This window comes from Gadus macrocephalus, chromosome 12 (genome assembly GCF_031168955.1).
Source record: "Gadus macrocephalus chromosome 12, ASM3116895v1".
Classification (NCBI taxonomy): domain Eukaryota; kingdom Metazoa; phylum Chordata; class Actinopteri; order Gadiformes; family Gadidae; genus Gadus; species Gadus macrocephalus.
The window spans coordinates 10,585,756-10,606,522 of record NC_082393.1 but is presented as its reverse complement, the minus strand read 5'-3'; the positions used below and the strand labels follow the sequence as shown (position 1 = coordinate 10,606,522).

The 20,767-nt window shown below is 44.8% G+C and overlaps 1 protein-coding gene and 1 long non-coding RNA gene across 9 annotated transcripts in view; both read left to right on the top strand.

Moving 5' to 3' along the window:
• prrc2c (proline-rich coiled-coil 2C) overlaps positions 1–18,488 on the top strand; it is a 59,785-nt gene extending 41,297 nt beyond the window's left edge. For 4 of the 7 annotated variants that reach the window (XM_060068004.1, XM_060068000.1, XM_060068003.1 and 1 more), the window contains 14 exons: positions 3,305–3,562; positions 3,884–3,976; positions 4,280–4,381; positions 8,168–8,339; positions 9,945–10,145; positions 10,481–10,650; positions 10,736–10,890; positions 11,211–11,442; positions 11,645–11,767; positions 12,174–12,362; positions 14,654–14,754; positions 14,963–15,089; positions 16,096–16,359; positions 16,559–18,488. In XM_060068004.1, the coding sequence (XP_059923987.1) occupies positions 3,305–3,562; positions 3,884–3,976; positions 4,280–4,381; positions 8,168–8,339; positions 9,945–10,145; positions 10,481–10,650; positions 10,736–10,890; positions 11,211–11,442; positions 11,645–11,767; positions 12,174–12,362; positions 14,654–14,754; positions 14,963–15,089; positions 16,096–16,359; positions 16,559–16,822 (2,451 nt within the window). In that variant the 3' untranslated portion in view covers positions 16,823–18,488. The remainder of the gene's footprint in view (positions 1–3,304; positions 3,563–3,883; positions 3,977–4,279; positions 4,382–8,167; positions 8,340–9,944; positions 10,146–10,480; positions 10,651–10,735; positions 10,891–11,210; positions 11,443–11,644; positions 11,768–12,173; positions 12,363–14,653; positions 14,755–14,962; positions 15,090–16,095; positions 16,360–16,558) is intronic. The other 3 variants (XM_060068007.1, XM_060068006.1, XM_060068005.1) reach the window with 2 other exon arrangements.
• Positions 18,489–18,874: 386 nt separating this feature from the next.
• LOC132469906 (uncharacterized) lies at positions 18,875–20,154 on the top strand. Of its 2 annotated transcripts, none has more exons than XR_009528507.1 (3): positions 18,875–19,052; positions 19,176–19,554; positions 19,675–20,154. It is a non-coding gene; the product is annotated as an uncharacterized LOC132469906 (long non-coding RNA). The 2 variants fall into 2 exon arrangements; XR_009528506.1 differs by having other exon boundaries at positions 18,876–19,052; positions 19,176–19,263; positions 19,733–20,154.
• Positions 20,155–20,767: the final 613 nt, after the last annotated feature.

Below are 20,767 nucleotides of genomic sequence, written 5' to 3'. Positions count from 1 at the left end.
GCGTGCCCCCAGGCCATCGGGCTACCATGTTCAGGATTGACATTCTGGCATCGCAAATAATCGGAACATTAACTGAATGGTAGCTTTTGCGGTTGATGTACGCGTAATCATTAATATATGGTTCATACGCACATGGGTACAATCAACCGCACCAATCACATTTGGAAACCTAGCAATAGCATACAAATCCCGTTTGATTCCAGTTTGCTGATCGTTATTATATGGGAATTTAATATAACGTTCGGAGAGGGACATTATAGCTGCAACTGCTGGCATGGTTCGGCTAATACTTGGCTGGGAAATAGCAGACCTGTCCCCGATCTCCCGCTGCAAGATCCCGGTGGCCAAAAATCCCAAGGTAGAGCAAACCTGCACAGGTATTGCGTTTGATCGCCTAGTTTCTTGCCTTAACTGTGGCTCCAAAGCATTGCATAGCTCCATCAGGAGATGCCTTGGGAGACGATAACGACTCAAGAGCCATTCATCGCCCTCCTTAAAAAAATCGGCGCGGTCTCGAAAAACTCTCTCGTCTGTGCGTTGAGGTCCTTAACAGAGCCAGATCTGCCATCGCTGAGACACGACCACCTATTTGGCAAAGCTCCTGTTAATATAGACAGCTGAATAAACATTTCACCTGTCACATTCTAATTATTTTCATAGCAATACTGTTTTTAATTAGGCCTGACTTGATTGTAATTGTTTGAACGGCTGGGCTAATTCCAATTTATTTAGTAATTAATACAGATGTTGAACATGGGCTACTTGTGCTGCACTATTCATCATTGAAATACCCGTATGTTGCGCCAAAAAAACTTGCGTACACGAGCTCAGACCTGACGTGAGATTTCATCGCAGCCTGCGCTCACGTTCAAATTGATAAATGCCAAGCTCAACGTTGAAATGAGCGTACGTCCATTTTACGCACGTTTTCTGTCGTACGCTCGTTTGATAAATGAGGGCCATTGGGTGTTTCATTTTCATGTAAATGCGATCAGACGACATTGCAGTACCATGGGCAGGACTTGGGTAGAGGTGTTGATGACGTAGCAACATTATACTTCTAACTATAGAGATGGTGAAATTTATGCGCTGCTGACCATCATGTGTGAGAAGGTGATGTAGCCGCACTTAATTTAAAGGGACACTGTGTAAAAATGACTCCCATCTAGTGGTACAATTGTATATTGCATTCAAACTAATAGTGCTCGCTTGTTCAAAAACTGCGGTGGGCAGTATGTGCCAAGAAGCTGTGTCATGACATCCAATACTACCTCATCGAGTCATTCGAGTGATGATGAGGTTCGTTATTTCAAACAAATTTCAAACTGCATTGAATCATTAGTAGGGTTGAGCACCGAAACTCAGTTCCAGTGGGGAACCGGTTCCGACGTAAACGGTTGTAACGAGATCGAATAAGAACACACATTTCGGTTCCTCATAACGGTGCCTGACGTTTTTTAACGCCCCCTGCCCCGCCCCCATGGTGTTGCGGCGTCAACTTGCGTTAGTGCTGGGCGCTATACCGGTTCTCACTGAATAACGGTGTGTATTTTCGTTAGGATATGATTTTTTTATATAGCCTACCGCCATACCGGTGTATTTGATTACACAACGTTCGGAACGCAGCGCTGCGCGACTCTGTTTCAGACGGGACCCTTCTCAATGTTGCGGTAAACAAGCATGGTACGACTACGACTTTCTTTATAGGTCCATGACTGCGAGGCGTGGTATTTCAGGCCAACTGGTAAAAGAGTGTCACGGCTTTCAAACATATAAAGCCTATGGGCGCCTCGAGACTCGGGACGGACTTGTCAACGCGCTGTGGCATCGCTTACTTGATGTTGTTTTGATTGAAGATCGGCAGGTTGTAGTGGGTGAACATGAATGTGCGTGTGTGTGTGTGTGTGTGTGTGTGTGTGTGTGTGTTGCGAGCAAATGTAATTTTAAAGTAACAAACAAACAAACTCAAAGCCGATGCATGCATCCAAAACTTGCTGTTAAACAAATCAAAAACATTATTCGCTTCAAATACTTTTTCTTTTCAAAACTTGGGAATTAATACAGCGCGGTACAGAGCGGTTGAAAACAATGTTGCTGTCTCCTGTGGCTGCCTTGCGCACATGAGTTATATTACTTAATATGACTTTGGCAGTAATGTTGCGCCATGATGCGTGCCTGCCTGCTTTCAGTGAGTAATTACAATTATTTGTAATTTTAAAAAGATATGTATCAGTCACAGCAGCCTCTTCGGGTAAGTCGAGTAATTGATGCCAACCGTAAATCTTGCATATCAAGTAGGCTAGCAAACACCGTTGCCATTCAACTTGGTGTCCGCTGACTTTCTGCTTAATGCAAGTGTGTGCCGTTTCGTTTTTTTAAGTACCGGTTTGAGAACCGTTTTAGCACCGGAACCGTTTGAAAAGTACCGAGTAGGCACCGGTATCGGATAAAACCCAAACGATACCCATCCCTAATCATTAGTGTAAGCTAATGATGCATGAGTAATTATTCCTCGAGCAAGATAGTGAAGTATTTCAGTCATCATTCACGCTGGCTCAGAGTGAAAACGCGTTTGCATTTCCTGTACCACGTAGTGCTTTTTGTCCCTCTCGGCAGTTCATAGACCGGAAGAACATGGAAGCCTCCATGAAGCTTACCCATCCTATGTAACTACATATTAATTATTCTTCGCTCAGGAGGATAAGTGAGATTTTTGGCAGAGATAATTTTACACCAATGAGGACCTATTTATGAATGAATACGTTGATTGAGGTAATGAATGACTGAAAATATTACAGTGTCCCTTTAAGGCTTTTTACTTTTATTTTTACGAGGCATTCCTCAAGATGAAAAACAAGTGCAAAATAAAGCATATGTTGGCGTTTTTGCACTTGTAAATAGTTAATCGCATTTGTAGCCTACAATCAGATGTAGTCTACTCATTCTTACATGCGAGTGACTTACATAAATAAAAATTAGAGTATTATAAAGAGGTCCCTCTCCGTGTGTAGCCTCGCCTACTCAAACGAACCAAGAAAGCCTGCTCCTTGACGAAGGTGGAATATACCCCCTCGGTTTTACACAGGCAAGAGAGTGAAATTGCAGGGTATGTAAAATTGCCTTTTGTCCCCAACAGTCACTTGGTTTGTCCCGCTCAAATCAAACATTCAATCTATGAACTGTGGTCATTTTAGTCACAGGCCACGCCCCAATTGAAAATGGGCAGATGCGACATTTTACAGCCTTTTTTTTTTATTCATGTTGGATATACTTTTAATTTACACTAAAATGTTGCTTTCCCCAGCTCCATGTCATGGAGCCGCTGGAGACCAAGGAATATAAGCCGGGCCCCATCGGAAAGGAGCGCTCCTTGAAGAACCGCAAGGCCAAGGATGCCCGCGGGGGGGAGGGCGAAGGCCTGGATGCGGGGGTACCCGGCGGGGTGGTAAGCAGAGCCACAGACTCAAGCCCCACCACCAGTGATGCCACCGTGCCAGAGCTTAGCGGAGACATCGAGGGCATGATCACCGTGCCGTCGGCGGAGTACACCAGCAACTCCAAGGTACGTCCCCTCCCCCTGCAGGCTGAATCCCTTTTATTAAAAAATCTAACAAGTTCTGGCACACGGATGAGCAAACCTCCAAATAAGTGAAAATGGCAAACTGATTGAGAAAGTAACTGCGTATGGACTTCATTGCAGCAGGAGCAGCTTTTTGTTTTGGGGTAATCCAGCAGTTCTACCTGACAAGTTACGTCACGTTTGGGAATTGTGTCACTTGCAAAATGGTCTTGAGGAACAATGTGAAAGCAGCGTTAAACAGCTGCTGTGTGCTAAGCTGGTTCCTATATGGGGAGTTGATGACTCTGTGTCCTTGTTCCTTAGGAGTCTGTAACAGACTACACCACCCCCTCCTCCTCACTGGCAGATAGTGTTCCTACAGGAGTAGGCAAGCTGGAGGAGAGCCTGGTGGCAAATGTAGGTTCCCTCTTCATCTTTCAATGGCCGATACTAAACGTCACTTAGTAAATATCCTGACATCCTAAACATTTTATCTTCATATATATATATTTTTTTTTATTTACTTCAAATCTTGCTTTACAATGAAAATATCCTGAAATCCTTTTTTACATTCTTTGTTTTGGTGTTTTATCATCACTGACTTGTAAATGCAAACAGTGCAGAAAGCAGGCATGATAAGTTTAGAAGGTAGTGGAAAAAGAAAAGGTTAATCTTTTTGTGAAATAATGTAACATGAAGGTTGTTCATCCGTCCCTCCAGGTGGCACTGCCTCACTCTCTGCCTCTGCCCCGGAGAGAGGCACTGCAGCAGACCTCAAGCCTAAGCACGGTCTCTCCTGCCACCGTGGACCTCACACTGAAGGTTGTGTGTGTGAATAAAAAATCGATGCAATGGCCGACCATGATCGATTATAATGCAATGATATCACTCGTTAATTTTCTGGACGCAGCATAAACATTCAAATGAAAAATAACATTATCAGTAGTGTAACCCGTTTCATCTAGACCAGTGGTTGCCGACCGGTCGATCGCGATCGACTGGTAGATCTTTGAGACTCTCCCTGTAGCTCCCAAAAATGATAGAAAATGACATAAACAAATAAAGTATGTAAGGGATAATGCCCGACAAGGTGTCCATTATCAGGAATTAATCGACGACGCGGAGGCCATTAATTCCTGATAATTGACACCTCGAAGGTCATTATCCGCTTATACCATGCAGGGGTTTTTCTAGAAAAAATTCACAAGGGGGAAAACATCAATGGCGTGGGAGCAAAGCGACCGAGCGGGGGGGAAGGGGGGGTTCCCCCCCCTTCCGCGGTGCGGAGCTTTTGAAAATTTGAGGTAGAAATGGATCATTCTGAGGCTTGTGAAGGACCAGTATGTTGACTCGTATAGTAAGGCCAAATTACTCAAAATGGCTAAGTTACCATAGATGCAGAACATTACATACAGTAATGTATATAGAAAAAAAAACACGTACTTCGGGTACCTGCTGGAAGAACACTTTCTTTATTACTTAAATTAGTATTTTTCTATTCCTCAGCCCCCCCCAACGCTCCACTGCTTGGTCAAAGTTGAATTTCTTTCTAGATCCCTCTCTGTTGTGCTGCGCGCTCGCTACACAGATGCGAACGCGGTTAGGAGCACGTCTGTCTCCTGTGCGCGGTCTTGCTCGCTCGCTCTCCATTCTGGGAGATTTTAAGTAATTTAAAATTTTCGACAAGGAGGCGCTGGGTTGAAACAAGGAGGCGCAGCGCCCCTCTTTCCCGGTTTAGATTAACCCCTGCCATGGTCACTTGCCAAAGAAAATAAATTAAGACCATTAATTTATATTTTCATGCGTTTTTCAATTTAAATATAAAGTTTTTCTCAAGCCATAACTTTTTTTTCCCTGGTAACACCTGAGGGTTCGACTAATACCTGGAACAATCATTACCCTCCCGTAAGGTTCTTATGCAACGGAAACTTTGTTCACTCCTCCAGTAAATAGGACGGACCTTAGCTACGACTTGGCAACCACGGGAGGTATTCTCGTCCTCTCAGCTAGGAGCCACCGAGCTAACGTTATGCATCGTACATATTTCTAATTCTTAACTCGTCCCAGCCTTTATACCACAAGTACTCCAGGGTCTAGCATATAACCGCGTTGTCTGATTACAGTTAATTCATTTTTCACAATTTACCAGCTCTCGTTTTGAAGACCGAATCATCGCGCCATTTGTTTCAATGGGAATCACGACGGTCTATACTTTCAACATAAAGTGCACATATTTATAATTTCAAATTCGTTACAGCCTTTATACCATAGATACCATAGGATCTTTAGCATATAACCGTGTTTTCTGATTGGTTTAATGCATTTTTCACAATTTACACACACACATTTTTCACAATTTTTTACCAGCTCTCGTTTTGAAGGCTGAACAGACAATTTGACTGGAACTACTTAGCAGGTGTCCATATATCAGGGGTTAATGTACACCCTGCAGCCAATCAGAATCTAGTATTCCCCCAGACCATGGTATAAGCCTGATTAATGTTCAGGTTTGCAAGCGCTTCTCTCTCTCTCTTGATCAGTGGTGGGAATAAAGGCGTTAACTTAACGGCGTTACTTCTTTCACTAACGAGTAAATCCAAATGATTACACTTACTTTCATTATAACCCCGTTATCGTTACTGCCAAAGAAAATGTGGCCCGTTACTAAAATTGAAGCAGTTTTTTCATCAGACCGACTAGATCTCTCTCTATTTACTGTTCTTACTTCAGTGTTTCACCTATATGCACCCAGCAGCGGCGGTATGACGCTGCTAGGTGCATATAGTAACATTCCGTGCGCTACGGACGCTGGATATGCGCTTCATATCCAGGTCAATTCACACACTTGTGAGTAAAGCATATAAACAGAGGAGAGGAGAGCTCTGTGATATCTTTTTAAAAAACGAATGTTATGTTATTTTGTGCTACGTACGCTTCATATCAAGGTCAATTCACACACCTGAGTAACGCATAGGCTATAAACGGAGAGGAGAGGAGAGCTCAGTCTTCTCTTTAGAAACAAATATTATTTTGCGCTACGGACGCTTCATATCCAGGTCAATTCACACACCTGTGAGTAAAGCATATAAACGGAGAGGAACTTCTGTAAAGTTGGAGATAATTTGGCAGATTCTGAGTTTGCGGTTTAATAGATCATCAGTGAAACATCGTTGCGTCACAATTGACACCTCTAGCTAAATGAAGTAACCTAGAGAACCAACTACAACATTGTTTTCATCCAAACGAGCCGTCTTTAGCGAACCTCAAGCTTAGGGATCGTCTGCAAAGGGCAAAACTGAAAACGACCACAATGGTACAATTTCAATACCGTCGCCGTTATTGACTCTAGAGCCCCAAAACTTGTTCCATTGAGATATCGCCTCTTTGTGGCCCTACTACAACCTTTAGTTTTGAAAAATCTATCATTATTTTTGAGGATTTTTTATTTACCAACAATTTCAATAGCGTCGCCATTGTTGACTCTAGAGCCCCAAAACTCGTTCTAAAGAGGCATGGCCTCTTTATGATCCTACTACAACCTTTAGTTTTGAAAAATAGATCTTATTTTTAAGGAGTTTTATATTTAGCAGCTATTTCAATAGCGTCGCCATTATTGACTCTAGAGACCCAAAACTCGTTCCAAATAGGCATGGCCTCTTTATGGTCCTACTACAACCTTTTAGTTTTGAAAAATATATCTCCCTATTTCTGAGGATTCTTTATTTAGGAACAATTTCAATAGCGTTGCCATTAATGACTCTAGATCCCCAAAACGTTTTCCATGTAGGCATGGGCTCTTTATGGTCTTACTGCAACCTTTAGTTGGGGAAAAATATATAAATAAATATATCTCTCCTTATTTTTAATAAGTTATTTTTTTTTCGATTGTTGTATTTGTGATTTTAGGGTGGTTGTTGCTATAATATATATTTGTTAAATAAATGTAAATAATTGTTTTAAAGGTTATACTTGTATTATGTTGAATCCCTCCATATTTTCCCTGCTCATTACTATGCACAAATGTACTGTATGTACACCCTTCCGGCAGGGTGCGCTTTGCGAGCACACAAGAAACTTTCACTAGTGGCCGTGTCCACCTAGATCTGTGCTGGATAGATGAGCAACGTTTACTTCAGTCCACTGGGTAGGCTGGTAGACTGATCTATCCAGCACAGATCTAGGAGGACACTCCCACTAGTGATGTGAAATGGGGCAGATTCTTCGAAACGGCTTGTAAGGCTAATCACACTCACACCTGGTGGTATAATATGTCCCCTTAAATGTATTTGAAGCATCGTGATGAGTCGAGGAATCGAATCGCTGACATAATCGTAATCGAATCGGCAAGATTTGAACCTCGTGTGTGTGTGTGTGTGTGTGTGTGTGTGTGTGTGTGTGTGTGTGTGTGTGTGTGTGTGTGTGTGTGTGTGTGTGTGTGTGTGTGTGTGTGTGTGTGTGTGTGTGTGTGTGTGTGTGTGTGTGTGTGTGTGTGTGTGTGTGTGGCCTGCTTGTGTGTGTGAGAGACTGTCTTCATTGATTTTGGCCTGCTTGTGTGTGCGTGAAAGACTGTCTTCATTGATTTTGGCCTGCTTGTGTGTGTTGGTCCAGATGGAGTCGGCCCGCAAGGCGTGGGAGAACTCCCCCAGCCTGGTGGAGAAGAACTGCGCTGTCACCTCCACTTCGTCCCCAATCACCTCCGGCGCCGCCTCATACTCCTTCTCCTCTGCCTCCGTGCCCCAGATCCCCGTGGCCTCGGTCACCCCGAGCACCTCCCTGTCGGGTGAGTTTCCTCTTTGACCCAGGAGTAGGGATGGGGATCGAAACCCGGTTCTATCAAGGACCCGGTTCCACTTTTTTCAAAAACCGAAAATCATTAACGTTTGGGCTTATCGATAGCACTATCGATTCCCGTTGTTCATTTATTATTTTTCTCCCGTAGGTCCTGTAACGTAATGTTGTGTCCCTCGAAACGGCATTTAAATCAAATCAATCCAATCACTGAAGCGTGTCCACCAATGTTTTTGAATAGAATTGTAAGCAAACGGGTGTTGCAAGTAAAACAAGTGAAGTCTGGCAGTTAACTTTGTTCGCGGGGATGGCTGAACGGGCGAAAATAATTTATTGTAAAGGGGAGAACACAACCTCAATGGCCAAATGCCGTTCCTTCGACTGTCTCCGAGTTGAAAAAACTCTTTCTGCTCCTTCTCCTGTCGCATCAAACGGGCCCTTCTTAATCATCCACTCAAAGTATGAGCGGTAATTGCACACACAGACATTGTCGCTAGTCCTGTCAGTTAAAAATAGTAATCCAATTGTGAAATCTGTGTTGTAATCGGCAGCATACAAGCTAGTTATCTTAAAAAGTAAATAAAGTTTCAGATGTTCTGCGTGATGTTGTGTTGAGGTTGGCTCAGTAAAACGACTGTTAGGTTATCATAATGCGTTCAATTGTAACATAAAGAAACGGTAAATTGACTTTTTGGTGAGAAACATGAGTAATACTGTATTACTCATGTTTCAGAATTACTACTACAGTTGTATAGTGCTCTAATCATTTTAGTATATATATTTAAAACTACTGTCAATATTTATTAAGAATTACATATTTAATTTAGAATACAATTATTTATTTCCTAAATATTTTCCTCGTCACAAAAAATGCGTCGTATTTCCACCAATTAATAGATAAGTATCGATAGTGGTATCGATAAAGAGGTCCGCAGTGGCTCATGAGGTAGAGCCGGGTTGACAACAGAACGGTTGCCAGTTTGATCCCCTGCTTGAGATCGAGGTGCCCCGAGCAATACTCAACCTTGCTGGCTGTTGCCTTGCAAGGTTGACACCGCCGTCGGTGTGTATGAATGGGTGAATATTAGGCAATAAATGTAAAGTGCTTTTGAGTGGCCACTGGTTAGAATAGCGCTATATAAAAGCTGTCCATTTAAAATGTAGTTGCTGAGCACGCCCTATTAACCAAACTCTGGTTGAACAGGGGGTTACTGTAAACGTTTATTACACTGCCAAATATGCCTGTCTTATTCACGCCTTTTTCCCGGCAAATTATTCTCAAGTGGTCTGCTCTCCCTGCGTAGCCCCGCCCGAACCAAGAAAGCCCGCTCTGTGACTAGGGGGGATTTTACCCCCTCGTTTTTACACAGTGAAATTGCCGGGCATGCCAAGCCGCGATCCAACTGGCTTGGCAGTGTAAAAATGCCTCGTGTTTCACTTTGAAGTACTGCTATATAGCATAGTAGGATTGGTCGATCAGATAGAAGGCACCCGGTAAATCCTGTAATTAAAACAAACTACAAATAAATATAGAGGAAATGTGCATGTGATGGATACTCGGAATGATCTAACTGACCATGCGTTCCTCGCCGAGTAGCCCCCGGGACATACACCACGTCCTCCCTGAGCACCAAGACCACCACCGCCTCAGACCCCCCCAACATCTGCAAGGTGAAGCCTCAGCAGCTGCAGGGCGTGGGCCTCTCGTCCTCGGGTAGCAGCTTCTCCCAGCTGGGCTGCGTGCCTCCTCTTCTGCCCCAGCAGACCCCCCAGGTCTACGTCTCCCAGTCTGCAGCAGGTGAGCTGAACACCAACTTTGTCTTGTTCCTGATCTCAGAGCTCTCAACTATCTATCAGTTTAGTGACTGCCACACACCGCATCGGAGGCAAATTACCAATAATAATAATAATACATTTTATTTGAGGCCGCCTTTCATAGCACTCAAGGACACCTATACCAATAGTGAGTGGTACGAGATGATGAATGCTGAATTTCAGCCTTCTTTCAAACCCTTAAAGGCGCATCGATTAAAAAGTGGATTATAAGGCATTTTCGTTTCTGAATCTGATATTTCATTCATCAAAAGTCCACAGATAATTTATTTATGGTCCCTTGGGTTGTGGTTTGTTTAGGTTCTGCAGCCCAGATTCCTGCCTTCTACATGGACACTAGCCACCTGTTCAGTGCCCCCCACCCACGCCTGGCTCCCCCATCATTGGCCCAGCAGCAGGGTTACCAACCTGGACTTTCCCAGGTACGGATCAAGAGCGCCAGCATGCAGGGAACTCGGAATGTTCTGATGGTAATACCTGTGAAAGGAATGGTTGATCGGGACTGCCATGAATGTCCTGTATTGAGTTCCATTTCTCCCACTCTCATCCCTGTAGACTACGGCGGTGCAGCAGATTCCCATCCCCATCTATGCTCCTCTGCAGGGGCAGCCTCAGCACCAACACACCCACCAGGCCCAGTTGGGCCTCGGTTCCGGCCCGTCCGTCTCCCAGCCCCAGGACCTGTTCAGCTCCTCACTGCAACCCTACCGGTACAGGCTCCAGTCACCCCCTCCACCACAACTACTACCATTCAATCCTACCATCCTATCCAGTGGCGTGTTTATTCAATAACCCACATCTACACTAAAAAAGGCATAACGATTTGCAGACTTTTGTTTAATTTGTGAAAGCTTTTATTTTTTATGAATATATTATAAAAACATATCATAAAACCTCATTAAAGGGCAAGTAAACCCAAGTTTTAACAGAACTCCTGCCTTCGGTGTGTGTGTGTGTGTGTCTCCGAAACAGATCCGATATAGGGGTTTACTACCCCTTTTTAAAACGATGTCTGTCTGTCCTCCACCAGGTCTCAGCAGGCCTTCATGCAGAGTAACCTTTCCCAGCCCTCAATGATGCTGTCGGGGCCCTCGCTGCACAGCTATGCCGGCGTCCAGGCCTCTGATCTGGGCAAGCCTCAGTCCAGCCTGGCCTACCAGCAGCCTTCGTCCGCCCAGCATATCCCTATACTGTTCGAGCCACAGCTCAACCAGCCCTCTGGCATGGGCAGCTCACAGCTCATGGATACGCACCTTATGCAGGTGGATTCATCCACTTATATTTTCGTGTATATTAAAACACTGTATTAATTGCTGTTCATAGCTTTTGTAATGTTTTTGATCAAATGCAGGGATTTCAGTACTCATACATTTCAGTACTCGTACATAATATTCCCATTCCAGTCGGCAACTGGAATGGGAATATTACCAATGCAAACATCTTGACTACCAGTGTGTGTTTCAGGCTCGGCAGGGGATGAATCAGCATTCCAACATGTACTCGGGACACGGACACACACATGGACATGGCCACGGACAGAGTAGTTACTATAGCAACACGCAGTCTGCTAGCTCCGCAATGCAACAGGTAATATGCACACTATGAATGGACTGTATATTGATCAACTATGTTTCTTCCACTAATGTCTTGGCTGTTTCATATTATTAGTATTATTAGTATCACTTTATATATAAAGGGAAGCCTAAGATTTTTACTCTTGTGTACTGTACAATAAGATGTAATAAAAGTGATTCTGATTATATCGCAGCAGGATGAACTATGTGCAGATGGAGAACACAATAGAGAATTATTGTCATACACCAGAACCTTCGAGATACCAATGTTGTCGTCAACGTATTTTCTTTTCGTCTGTTCAAAGACGCTTCATCCAGTTAGTTTTAAGTAATACATCTAGTCATGATAAAAACATGATCACAAATGGTTGGATCATGATCATTTGCTATGCTCCTCCTTTATAATGCTTTTCTTCCAGGTCCCTCTGCCTGGCTCTCAGCTCTCCCTGTCAACCTATGGTTCTGGTGCCGGCCAACCCCTGCTGGCGCTGCCCCATACCCCGCCCCAGGCTCAGCCCAGCTCCATGGGCCGGCAGCCCCCAGTGTCGCAGGCATACAGGAACATGATGGGCCACAACCCTGGCATGATGCAGCCCCCAACCAGCAAGGTACGGCCTCTAGCATTTGGGACAGGAGTGGGCAGGGACCTCGTAATTCCGTATCACAATTATTTTTGATCACTGGAGTATTTATTAATGCTTAATACAGTAACTAGGGATGCAAATTATCGAGTAATTCATTAATCGATAGTTGTTTCATCTTATCGATCGATGATCGATTAATTGATAAGCGGCAATTCTTCTGAGAAGCTGAATTTCCTTCTGAATGTGACACATCTCATCTCATCTCATCGTCATCCGCTTATCCGGGGTCGGGTCGCGGGGGGAGCAGCTCAAGCAGGGGGCCCCTTTCCCGGGCCACATTGACCAGCTCTGACGGGGGGATCCCGAGGCGTTCCCAGGCCAGTGTTGAGATATAATCTCTCCAACTAGTCCTGGGTCTTCCCCGAGGTCTCCTCCCCACTGGACGTCCCTGAAACACCTCCCAAGGGAGGCGCCCAGTGGGCATCCTTGCCAGATGCCCGAACCACCTCAGCTGACTCCTTTCTAAGTAAAGGAGCAGCGACACATTTGAATGTGACACATTTAGGTGGTAATTCAACGATGTCGTTTAGTTGTTTAAAATACTTCCACATATTGTGCATTTGGCGTCTTTGTCGTCATTAACCAACTTAAAGTGGCTCCATACTGCACTCCGTTTTGCCATCTTCATCGTGTCAGTGTCCCGCTTTTCGTTTGTCTTGTGCTGCTTCGCTTGTGTTCCCGCTTGTGTTCCCGCGTGTGCGTCAAGTACGTCTGGCGTCAAGCGCGCCCTCACGTGGACGGGTGAGGAATTACGGGTTAAAAACGCGATTAATTGCAAGTAATTTATTTTAATCGAGTAATCTCTTATCGACAATTAATCGATAATCGATTTATTGTTTGCATCCCTAACTACTTTTTCATGTAAAAAGTAAATTTTCAATTCGGCGCTTCAGCCGGTATGCTATTGCGCTTGTTGCGCGCCTGCGTGCTTGCGCAAAAGTCCCTTCACAAGCTCTCATTCCACACCGTACGGGACAGACGCTGGTAGCGTGAAGCTGTCTCTGCATATCAGACATTGCTTCCGCAGGCATTTTCCAAAGCAAGTCCTTACGACAAAATGCAAGCTGTGGAACGAGATAAAAAACGCTAGCACTGTTTACCTGTGTAAGGTCATGGTTCCCTTTCAAAATGTCGATAGAAAGGGCTTTAAAGAGATGGTCAAAACACTCGATCCCAGGTACGCGTTACCTGCTCGCACACACCTCAGCCAAATTGAGATGCCAAAACTTTAGGGCAAGGTCCTCAAGCAAGTGGAGAAACAAATCCATACTATTAAACATCAGTGTGTTTCAGAGATGGAAGTAACTTGAATAAAAAATAAAAAAAAACAGTTTTGCTGCCTTACCAGTATTTTACCCCTTCAGAAGCATTTATAAATCGAAATTAGATGATACAATTAACATAGGTACCGTGATATAATACCGTTACCGTCTATGCCTCAAATCATACCGTGATATACATTTTAGTCCATACCGTACAGCCCTAATTTGAAGGAACTATCTTAAGTTATATTCGAGGGAAGTCAATTTTTTGTCTTGGAGCGAAAGCAACAGCTGTTTGTTTGCTTAATTCAACTAACGTTAGCTACCCCTTTTTTTGATGTGATATAATTTACAATGATATTGTATTTCTAGGACCGAGTCAACGCCGAGTAGGCCTACTGCACGAACATAGAACTTGAATAAAGTCAGTAAATTCTAACAACATAGGGCTATTTAGATAAATAATCTGGCAAGGGTGTTGTTTAAGGCTAATACACCAACAGCAAATTTATGTATATTAAAGGGCTACATTTTCCAAGTCTGTCATTTGAAAAATTTCCATTTAATTGTGTGCTAAAACCTCTTTAATGAATTTTCACGCTAAATCCCGCCCAGGGTAGCTTAGAACTCGAGTAGCCATTTATCCGATCAGTTCTTGGACCGATGAAAAAGTATGACGCATCATAAAAATTCACATAACAGGAAACAACGATAATTATAAAGTGTCATAAACAATATTTATAAAATGTAGTGTCTGTACGAAAAGAAGTGTGAGGAAGGCGAAGCTTTTGTATTCCCACCACTTATTCAACTGCTCATAATTATCTGCGATGAATTTATCAGTTTTAAACAACTATTTACCTAATGTGCATCAATTTTTTTGTATTTATACAATACCCAAAAATAAACAAACGAAAACAAAGAAGATAACAAAACCCCCCCCAATCAACTATCCCAATATTATGAAAATGACTGTGCTCGTGTTAGGTACAGATGGACATGGACTTGAAGCTGTTTGGTGGTGGAATGGACGTGAAGCCTGGAACCCCACCCATCAACGCCAGAAGCACCACACCCACCTCCAGCCACTACAGGTAAAATATCCACCTCCAGTCCCTTGAGGTAAACTACACCCACCTCCAGTCACTACGGATACAATGCATACCTCCAGTCCTTAGAGGTAAACCCCACCCCGCTAGAGGTAAACCCAACCCACTTCCAGTCCCTAGAGGTAATCCCCACCCACGTCCAGTACTAGAGGTATGACTCCTGTCATTGACGTTTCTGTACGTCTGGCGGCAGGGCCAGCTCCACTTCTCCCAGCAGCCAGTCCAGTAAGATGAACAGCATGCTGTACCAGAAGCAGTTCCAGCCTAGCTCCGCCGGTATGAGGATGACCCCACACTTCCCTGGCCAGTACAATCCACAGGTGAACATGCAGACCCTCTTTTTTCTACTACCTTTCTTTTACATGAATATCTGCTTAAAGATCCCATCATACTTTTTTTAAGGGTTAGTTATTGCATTTGGGGGTTCTACTAGAATAGGGATAGATGCCTGAATGTTAGAATTACCCCTTATTATTTTCACATTGTTCATTTCAGTTTTGTATCATGTACAAAGTTGTCAACATTGCGGGTATCAGGGAGGCGTGACTACTGCACCGCCCCTGGCACAGTCTGAAAGTTTCAGCACAAACAAGCTGTTTTCACGCACTTATTGAGGGGCGTTCTCAGGCCCCGTCCACACGAAGCCGAAACGGGCAAAACCGTTACGGTTTCGATCTATCCGGTTTAGAAGTATCTCCGTAAAGACGAAGCCAAGCGAAACCGGATAGATCTGTAGAAACGCTGTAGTAAACATTCCAGGCCCATAAGGGGCGCTGCTTCTGGTACACAAATCCAGAAGAAGAAGAGGCGAGCATGCGCATAAAGGCTGCCCCCCGAACCACTAACTACACAAACAAACAGCTCTTCTACGATGGCGAACTAGATTCTCAATAAATAATGGCTTAGCAACCCAACAAGGGACATGATATGCCGCAGAACGATTACAAGCTTGTAGTCCGCCATCATCTTTTTTGTTGTGATTTCTGAGACTCCGCGGGCTTAAGAGCCATTGGCTAGGAGGTCGAGGGGTGGGGCGATGACGTCATGGTTTGCGGTTTCAGTCGGTTTCAGGCGTCCACACGAAACCGGATAGATTTGAAACCACCTCCGAGGGTGGTTTCAGAAGTTTGCGGTTTCGGTCAGCGGATTCGCCGGCTTCGTGTGGACGGAAGGCCGAACCGTACAAGACCTTTGCGGTTTCGCCATGAAATCGGCTTTGTGTGGACGGGGCCTCAGTGTCTCTCTCCTGGCTCTGACTTTGATTTTAGAAAAATCATTATCACCCCTTTAACTGTTTTTGTATTTCTCCTCCTCCTCCTGACTCAGATGCTCTCCCAGCCCAACATGGTGTCCCCTCTGGTCCGCCCTCCCCACGCCTCCTCCTTCGCAGGGGGTGTCCAGCGCTCTGCTATGGGTCAGCCCATGTCTCCCACTCTGTCCCAGGGTTTAATGCCTCACCCCCGACCCCTGCACCCGCTGCACAGCCAGCACCCACAGCACAGCCAGCACCCACTGCGGGCTCCCCCGGGACCCTCCCTCGTGCCCAGAGGCAACCACCAATCCGCGATGAAGGCAGAGCATGACCTCAAGGTCTGTGGCTTTTCTTTACCTTTGTCTTTCGACTTTTTCAATGTTTGTTGTCACCATTATCCCTGAGCTGGTGAGCCTGTCTCTGTGGTGCCTGGTGTGTTTCTGGTAACCACGGCTGTGTGTTGACATTGGCTAGCGTGTCATGATAAGCCCATGCCGTTGCAGTAGTGCTCCAGCTGACAGTTTGTGTGTCCTGCAGGCCAAGCAGAGGGCCGAGGTGCTCCAGTCCACCCACAAGTTCTTCGAGCAGCAGCAACAGCAGCAGATGAAGACCCCTCAGGTCAACAAGGTGTCCCGCCTCGATCAAAACAGCAAGCCCCCCCATGACCCCATGGCCTCCAACCACCAGTCGGGGGGCCTCTTGGAGCGACCACAGTCCGACAAGCCGCCCCTATCCCTGGGGAAGCCTATTCGGACTGGCCCCATCAAGCCACAGGCCATCAAACCAGAGGAGGGCAAATAAAAGGCCACTCGCTCCCATGGAAAAGAAAAATGCTGACGGGAATACAGGAGCGACGCCAGCTCCTTTCCTTCCAACCTCCCCCCGCTTCCCCTACTTCCCTTTCATCAGCCCTGGGGAAGAGGGGGGGAGGGGGAGGTTAAAGATGAAAATGGTTACACAGATGGTTACCCAGAATGCACATCTTAGATAATCCCCCCTCTCCTAGCCTCCCTTCCTTGCAGTGTTGGTATTTGATTAGTCTGCGCCCTGTGCGTTAGATGGCTGAGGTGAGGTAAATATATCACGGCCCACTCTTACGCAGACAAAAGATTAGTTTGCCGTTTTAATAGCGCTTTGGTTATGATTATTTTCTTCTCTTTTCTTCCTTGTTTCTTTCCCAAATAGAAGTGCAACCTACAGGGCAGGACAGTGTTCCCTTGGGGATAGGATGAGCTAATCTTTGTTTTTTGGAGTTGGAAAACCAATCGTAACTACTGAGATGGGTAACGATATTTACTAAACTCAAGTTGTGTGCATGTGTGCAAATGCTCTGCACAACACTACCACATGTGTACACCCCCCCCCCCCCCCTTTATTCTCCATCTTGGTCAAAGGTCTCATCCACATTCACTGAACACAGCGTAGAATCAGGATGGTTTAGGGTTTGTTTTTGTATTCACAAAAGATAATGTGAGCGTTGAGCAGTTGATTTTGATTTACTCACTGATTAGTCTGCCTGCAAGCCTTTACTCCTGCCTTCAGCTCTCTTCTTCTTGCCTGATAATCCAGACAAAGCAGTTTGTGTGTGTGTCTGGAAGGTATGGGGTTGGTATGCTTGTATATCTTCTGTATATTTAGCCAAAGGGTAAGCAGGGCAAAGATGACGTCACAGGGCCTTTTTCAGAGAACCACAGCAGGGTTTTCGAGAGTTGCTATCAGTCGTTTGGAAAACGGTTATCCCCCCCCTCCCTCACATCTCTCCACTTGTTCACCGGTCATAACCATCCATGTTGACTTGCTGTTTTTACACACAAACTACACGCACGTTTTACTGTAAACCATCCGGAACTGCTGCTATGGACGGTGCGGCCCCGGCGGGGATCTAGCAGGGGCAGGGGCCCACCTAAAGGAATACAACAGGCGAGGGCTCAGGCCTTTCTTTGTTTTTGTATTTCTAACCAATCCGTGTGTATGCGAGTGTCACATGAAGAGAGGAGGAAGAGGCAGGAGAGATGCCGAATGGGCGGGCAAGAAAAGAAGCCTGAAGATTCTGAAGTTTTAAAGGCATTCTGGCAGACAGACTCTTCTGTTTCGTATTTTGTTTGGTTACGTTTTCTTGAATCATTGAAGGAGAGCTGCCAGTGCTGCCCTCTCCTGCCTTTGCGTCTCCACTGCAGGCTCTCACCAAACGATGCTCTCGCCTGGATGGGTCACAGCAGCAAGTGTCCCCTGGATAATGTACAATAGTACGCAGCCTTGCAGAGGGTTGAGGAAGGGGGGGTCTTGTGTTGTGGGATATATGATGAGTGAGGGAAGGGCAATTCATGGTTTAGTTCGTTTTTCTCCTTTGTGTTCTCATAGTATTTGTACAGGGGTTTCATCGCTGTATTAAAAATGTACCGTCTTATTTACATTCTCTTTGGTTTGGTTACAGAAACTAATAAAATAATATGCTGTTAAAATGTTACAGATGGTCTTGTCTTTTAAACATTGTGATCACAAGTGAACATACCGTTGCATGCACACGGGGGCAGTTTTTTCTTTTAAAACTGATTAATAAACCTATTTGTATTTTTTCTTTTACTGCAGCAATTTACTAGATGAAAACATCTGAATTAGAACAGTTCAAGGAAAAATTAAAAACGTGTTTTTTTTTCAAATATTTTTTTATCCAGTCCACATCGATAGGGAAAAAGGAGAGGACTGCAGCTTCAGACACCAACTGTCTGAAAAATTATAACGGTAGAACTCAAGATGCTTGATAGGAAACATGCATGGGGCAGGCTTCAGCCACAACCACCAGTTATCTACTCGCACAATTGAAGATTTTTACTTGGTTGATTATACCGGCGCACTACTTTGATATCGGTAAAGCTGCCACCTAGGCTACGTCACTCGCCTGTCAAACAGAAGATTTCCTTTCCACTTTTACCTCAGGGACACCACAGGAGACCAGACGGCTCATTAATTTCAGGGCGACCAGGGACAATGAGTTCCTAAAATCGAAAATGATCGCCAGAAAACAGTGGGAGTGAGTCTTAGGTTGTTCAATCTTTTCATTCTTGCGTCTGTTTTCTACTTTGGTATTTCTGTGTTGAGCTCAATAGCCCACTGAATGTCTGTGTCGTTATACTGTACGTTGGCTGTGATGTAGGCTTTTTCTGGAAGAAATGGGGGTGGAGGGGAAAGTGACCAGGCAACAGGCTTCTAAGAAGTGGGAGAACCTTAAAAAGAAGTATAAGGTATGTGTCTAGTTTGAAATAAACAATTACCAATTGCCTAATGAATGTATCAACCAAACGAGACCATTGTTTTTGTTGTAATTGAGTATTTGCTGTGTGTGTGTCTGTGTCTGTGTGTTTGTTTTTTCAGGATTTGAGGACTCCCAAAACTCGGGTCGGGGACTGAAAGTGGGGAGGTGACTGGCGACGTGGCAGTATTATGACTTGATGCACGAGGTTCTTGGTGCCCGGCCAGCAATTGACCCACCAGTCCTTGTGTCATCTATTCAAGACCCCATGGTTATCCTCATGGTGAGGGTGATGTGGTTTCATGAATTTCACTAACTGCTATTCAAACATGTTTCATGAGATATTAGCTGAAAATTTCTAAAGAAAATGACTTCTAACAACTGACTTGCATTGTTTCTTTAGGAGATGGTGGAGCCCTACACCCAAGGTTGACCTCCACCTTGTCTTCATCATCCCGAAGGCCCGCTCTATCACAGAACGCGCCATGGATTGGCGGTAATTAAAGCGCTGCTGCACCCGCCCAATCACCGGCTCTTTATAGGGAGTCAACAGACATACGGGCGTCTGGAGGCAGGGGTACCCACCATCACCTAATAGCATGTAACCCGGCGGTGGATACCTGGCAGTCAAATAAAAATAACTGTTTTTCATTACCCTTGTGTCATGGACAGACCCTGGGTAGCCCACAAAAATGTCCAAAAATGTCCCCTTTGCATCGCATATGGCCTGCATGTTAATTGAATAGAAATTCTTGTAATTTAGATAGTCTAATCGATGTAGTTGTGGTGGCTTGATCCGAATATGGGTTCCATCGATCCTTCTTTTCCAAAGAGGGCAGCATGTTTCTTGTCAAACGAGCGCCTGACAGTCTCTCCGTCCTGTCTCCCCACAATGTCCTTTATGTTTCTTGGACGGAATGTAACTGATAATTTCGTTGCTCTGTAACATGTGCAATGACAACAAATAAAATCCTATCCTATCCTATCCTATGGCAATGTTTTGATATGTTGAGGGGAGTGTCTTATGTCTGCATTTATTTGAAAGAGCATATGCACAGAAAAGCAGACGGACGGAGTTACAATGGAGATCCTGCAAGTTTTTAAAGCCATGTGACGCGTCACATCACATAGGGAAGTTAACGCCAGCATTTCTGACGTTTTTATCCACTAATTCATTATGTTATGTGAGGCAACGCAACGTATGCTTGATCTGAAACATGCCTACTCGTGGCCTCTGTTGACGTAGCAGTCAGCTGTCCGCAGTCAGCGACGATGAAGCCACGTAATAGAGGGGCGTCCCATTTCTTAGGGGAACGTTTTACCCCTCTGTATTGAGGGGCAAGGGGAAGGGGTAAGGGCTAGAAATGGGATTGGGCCTAAAACCTATACTCGGATCTGGAAGAAGAGCTCTAATCTGGGCTAACGTGGGAGTTCAATTTATTTTGCTGATTTGTTTCGACCCATGTTGCTGGAGCCGGGGATCTGTAAACAAATAT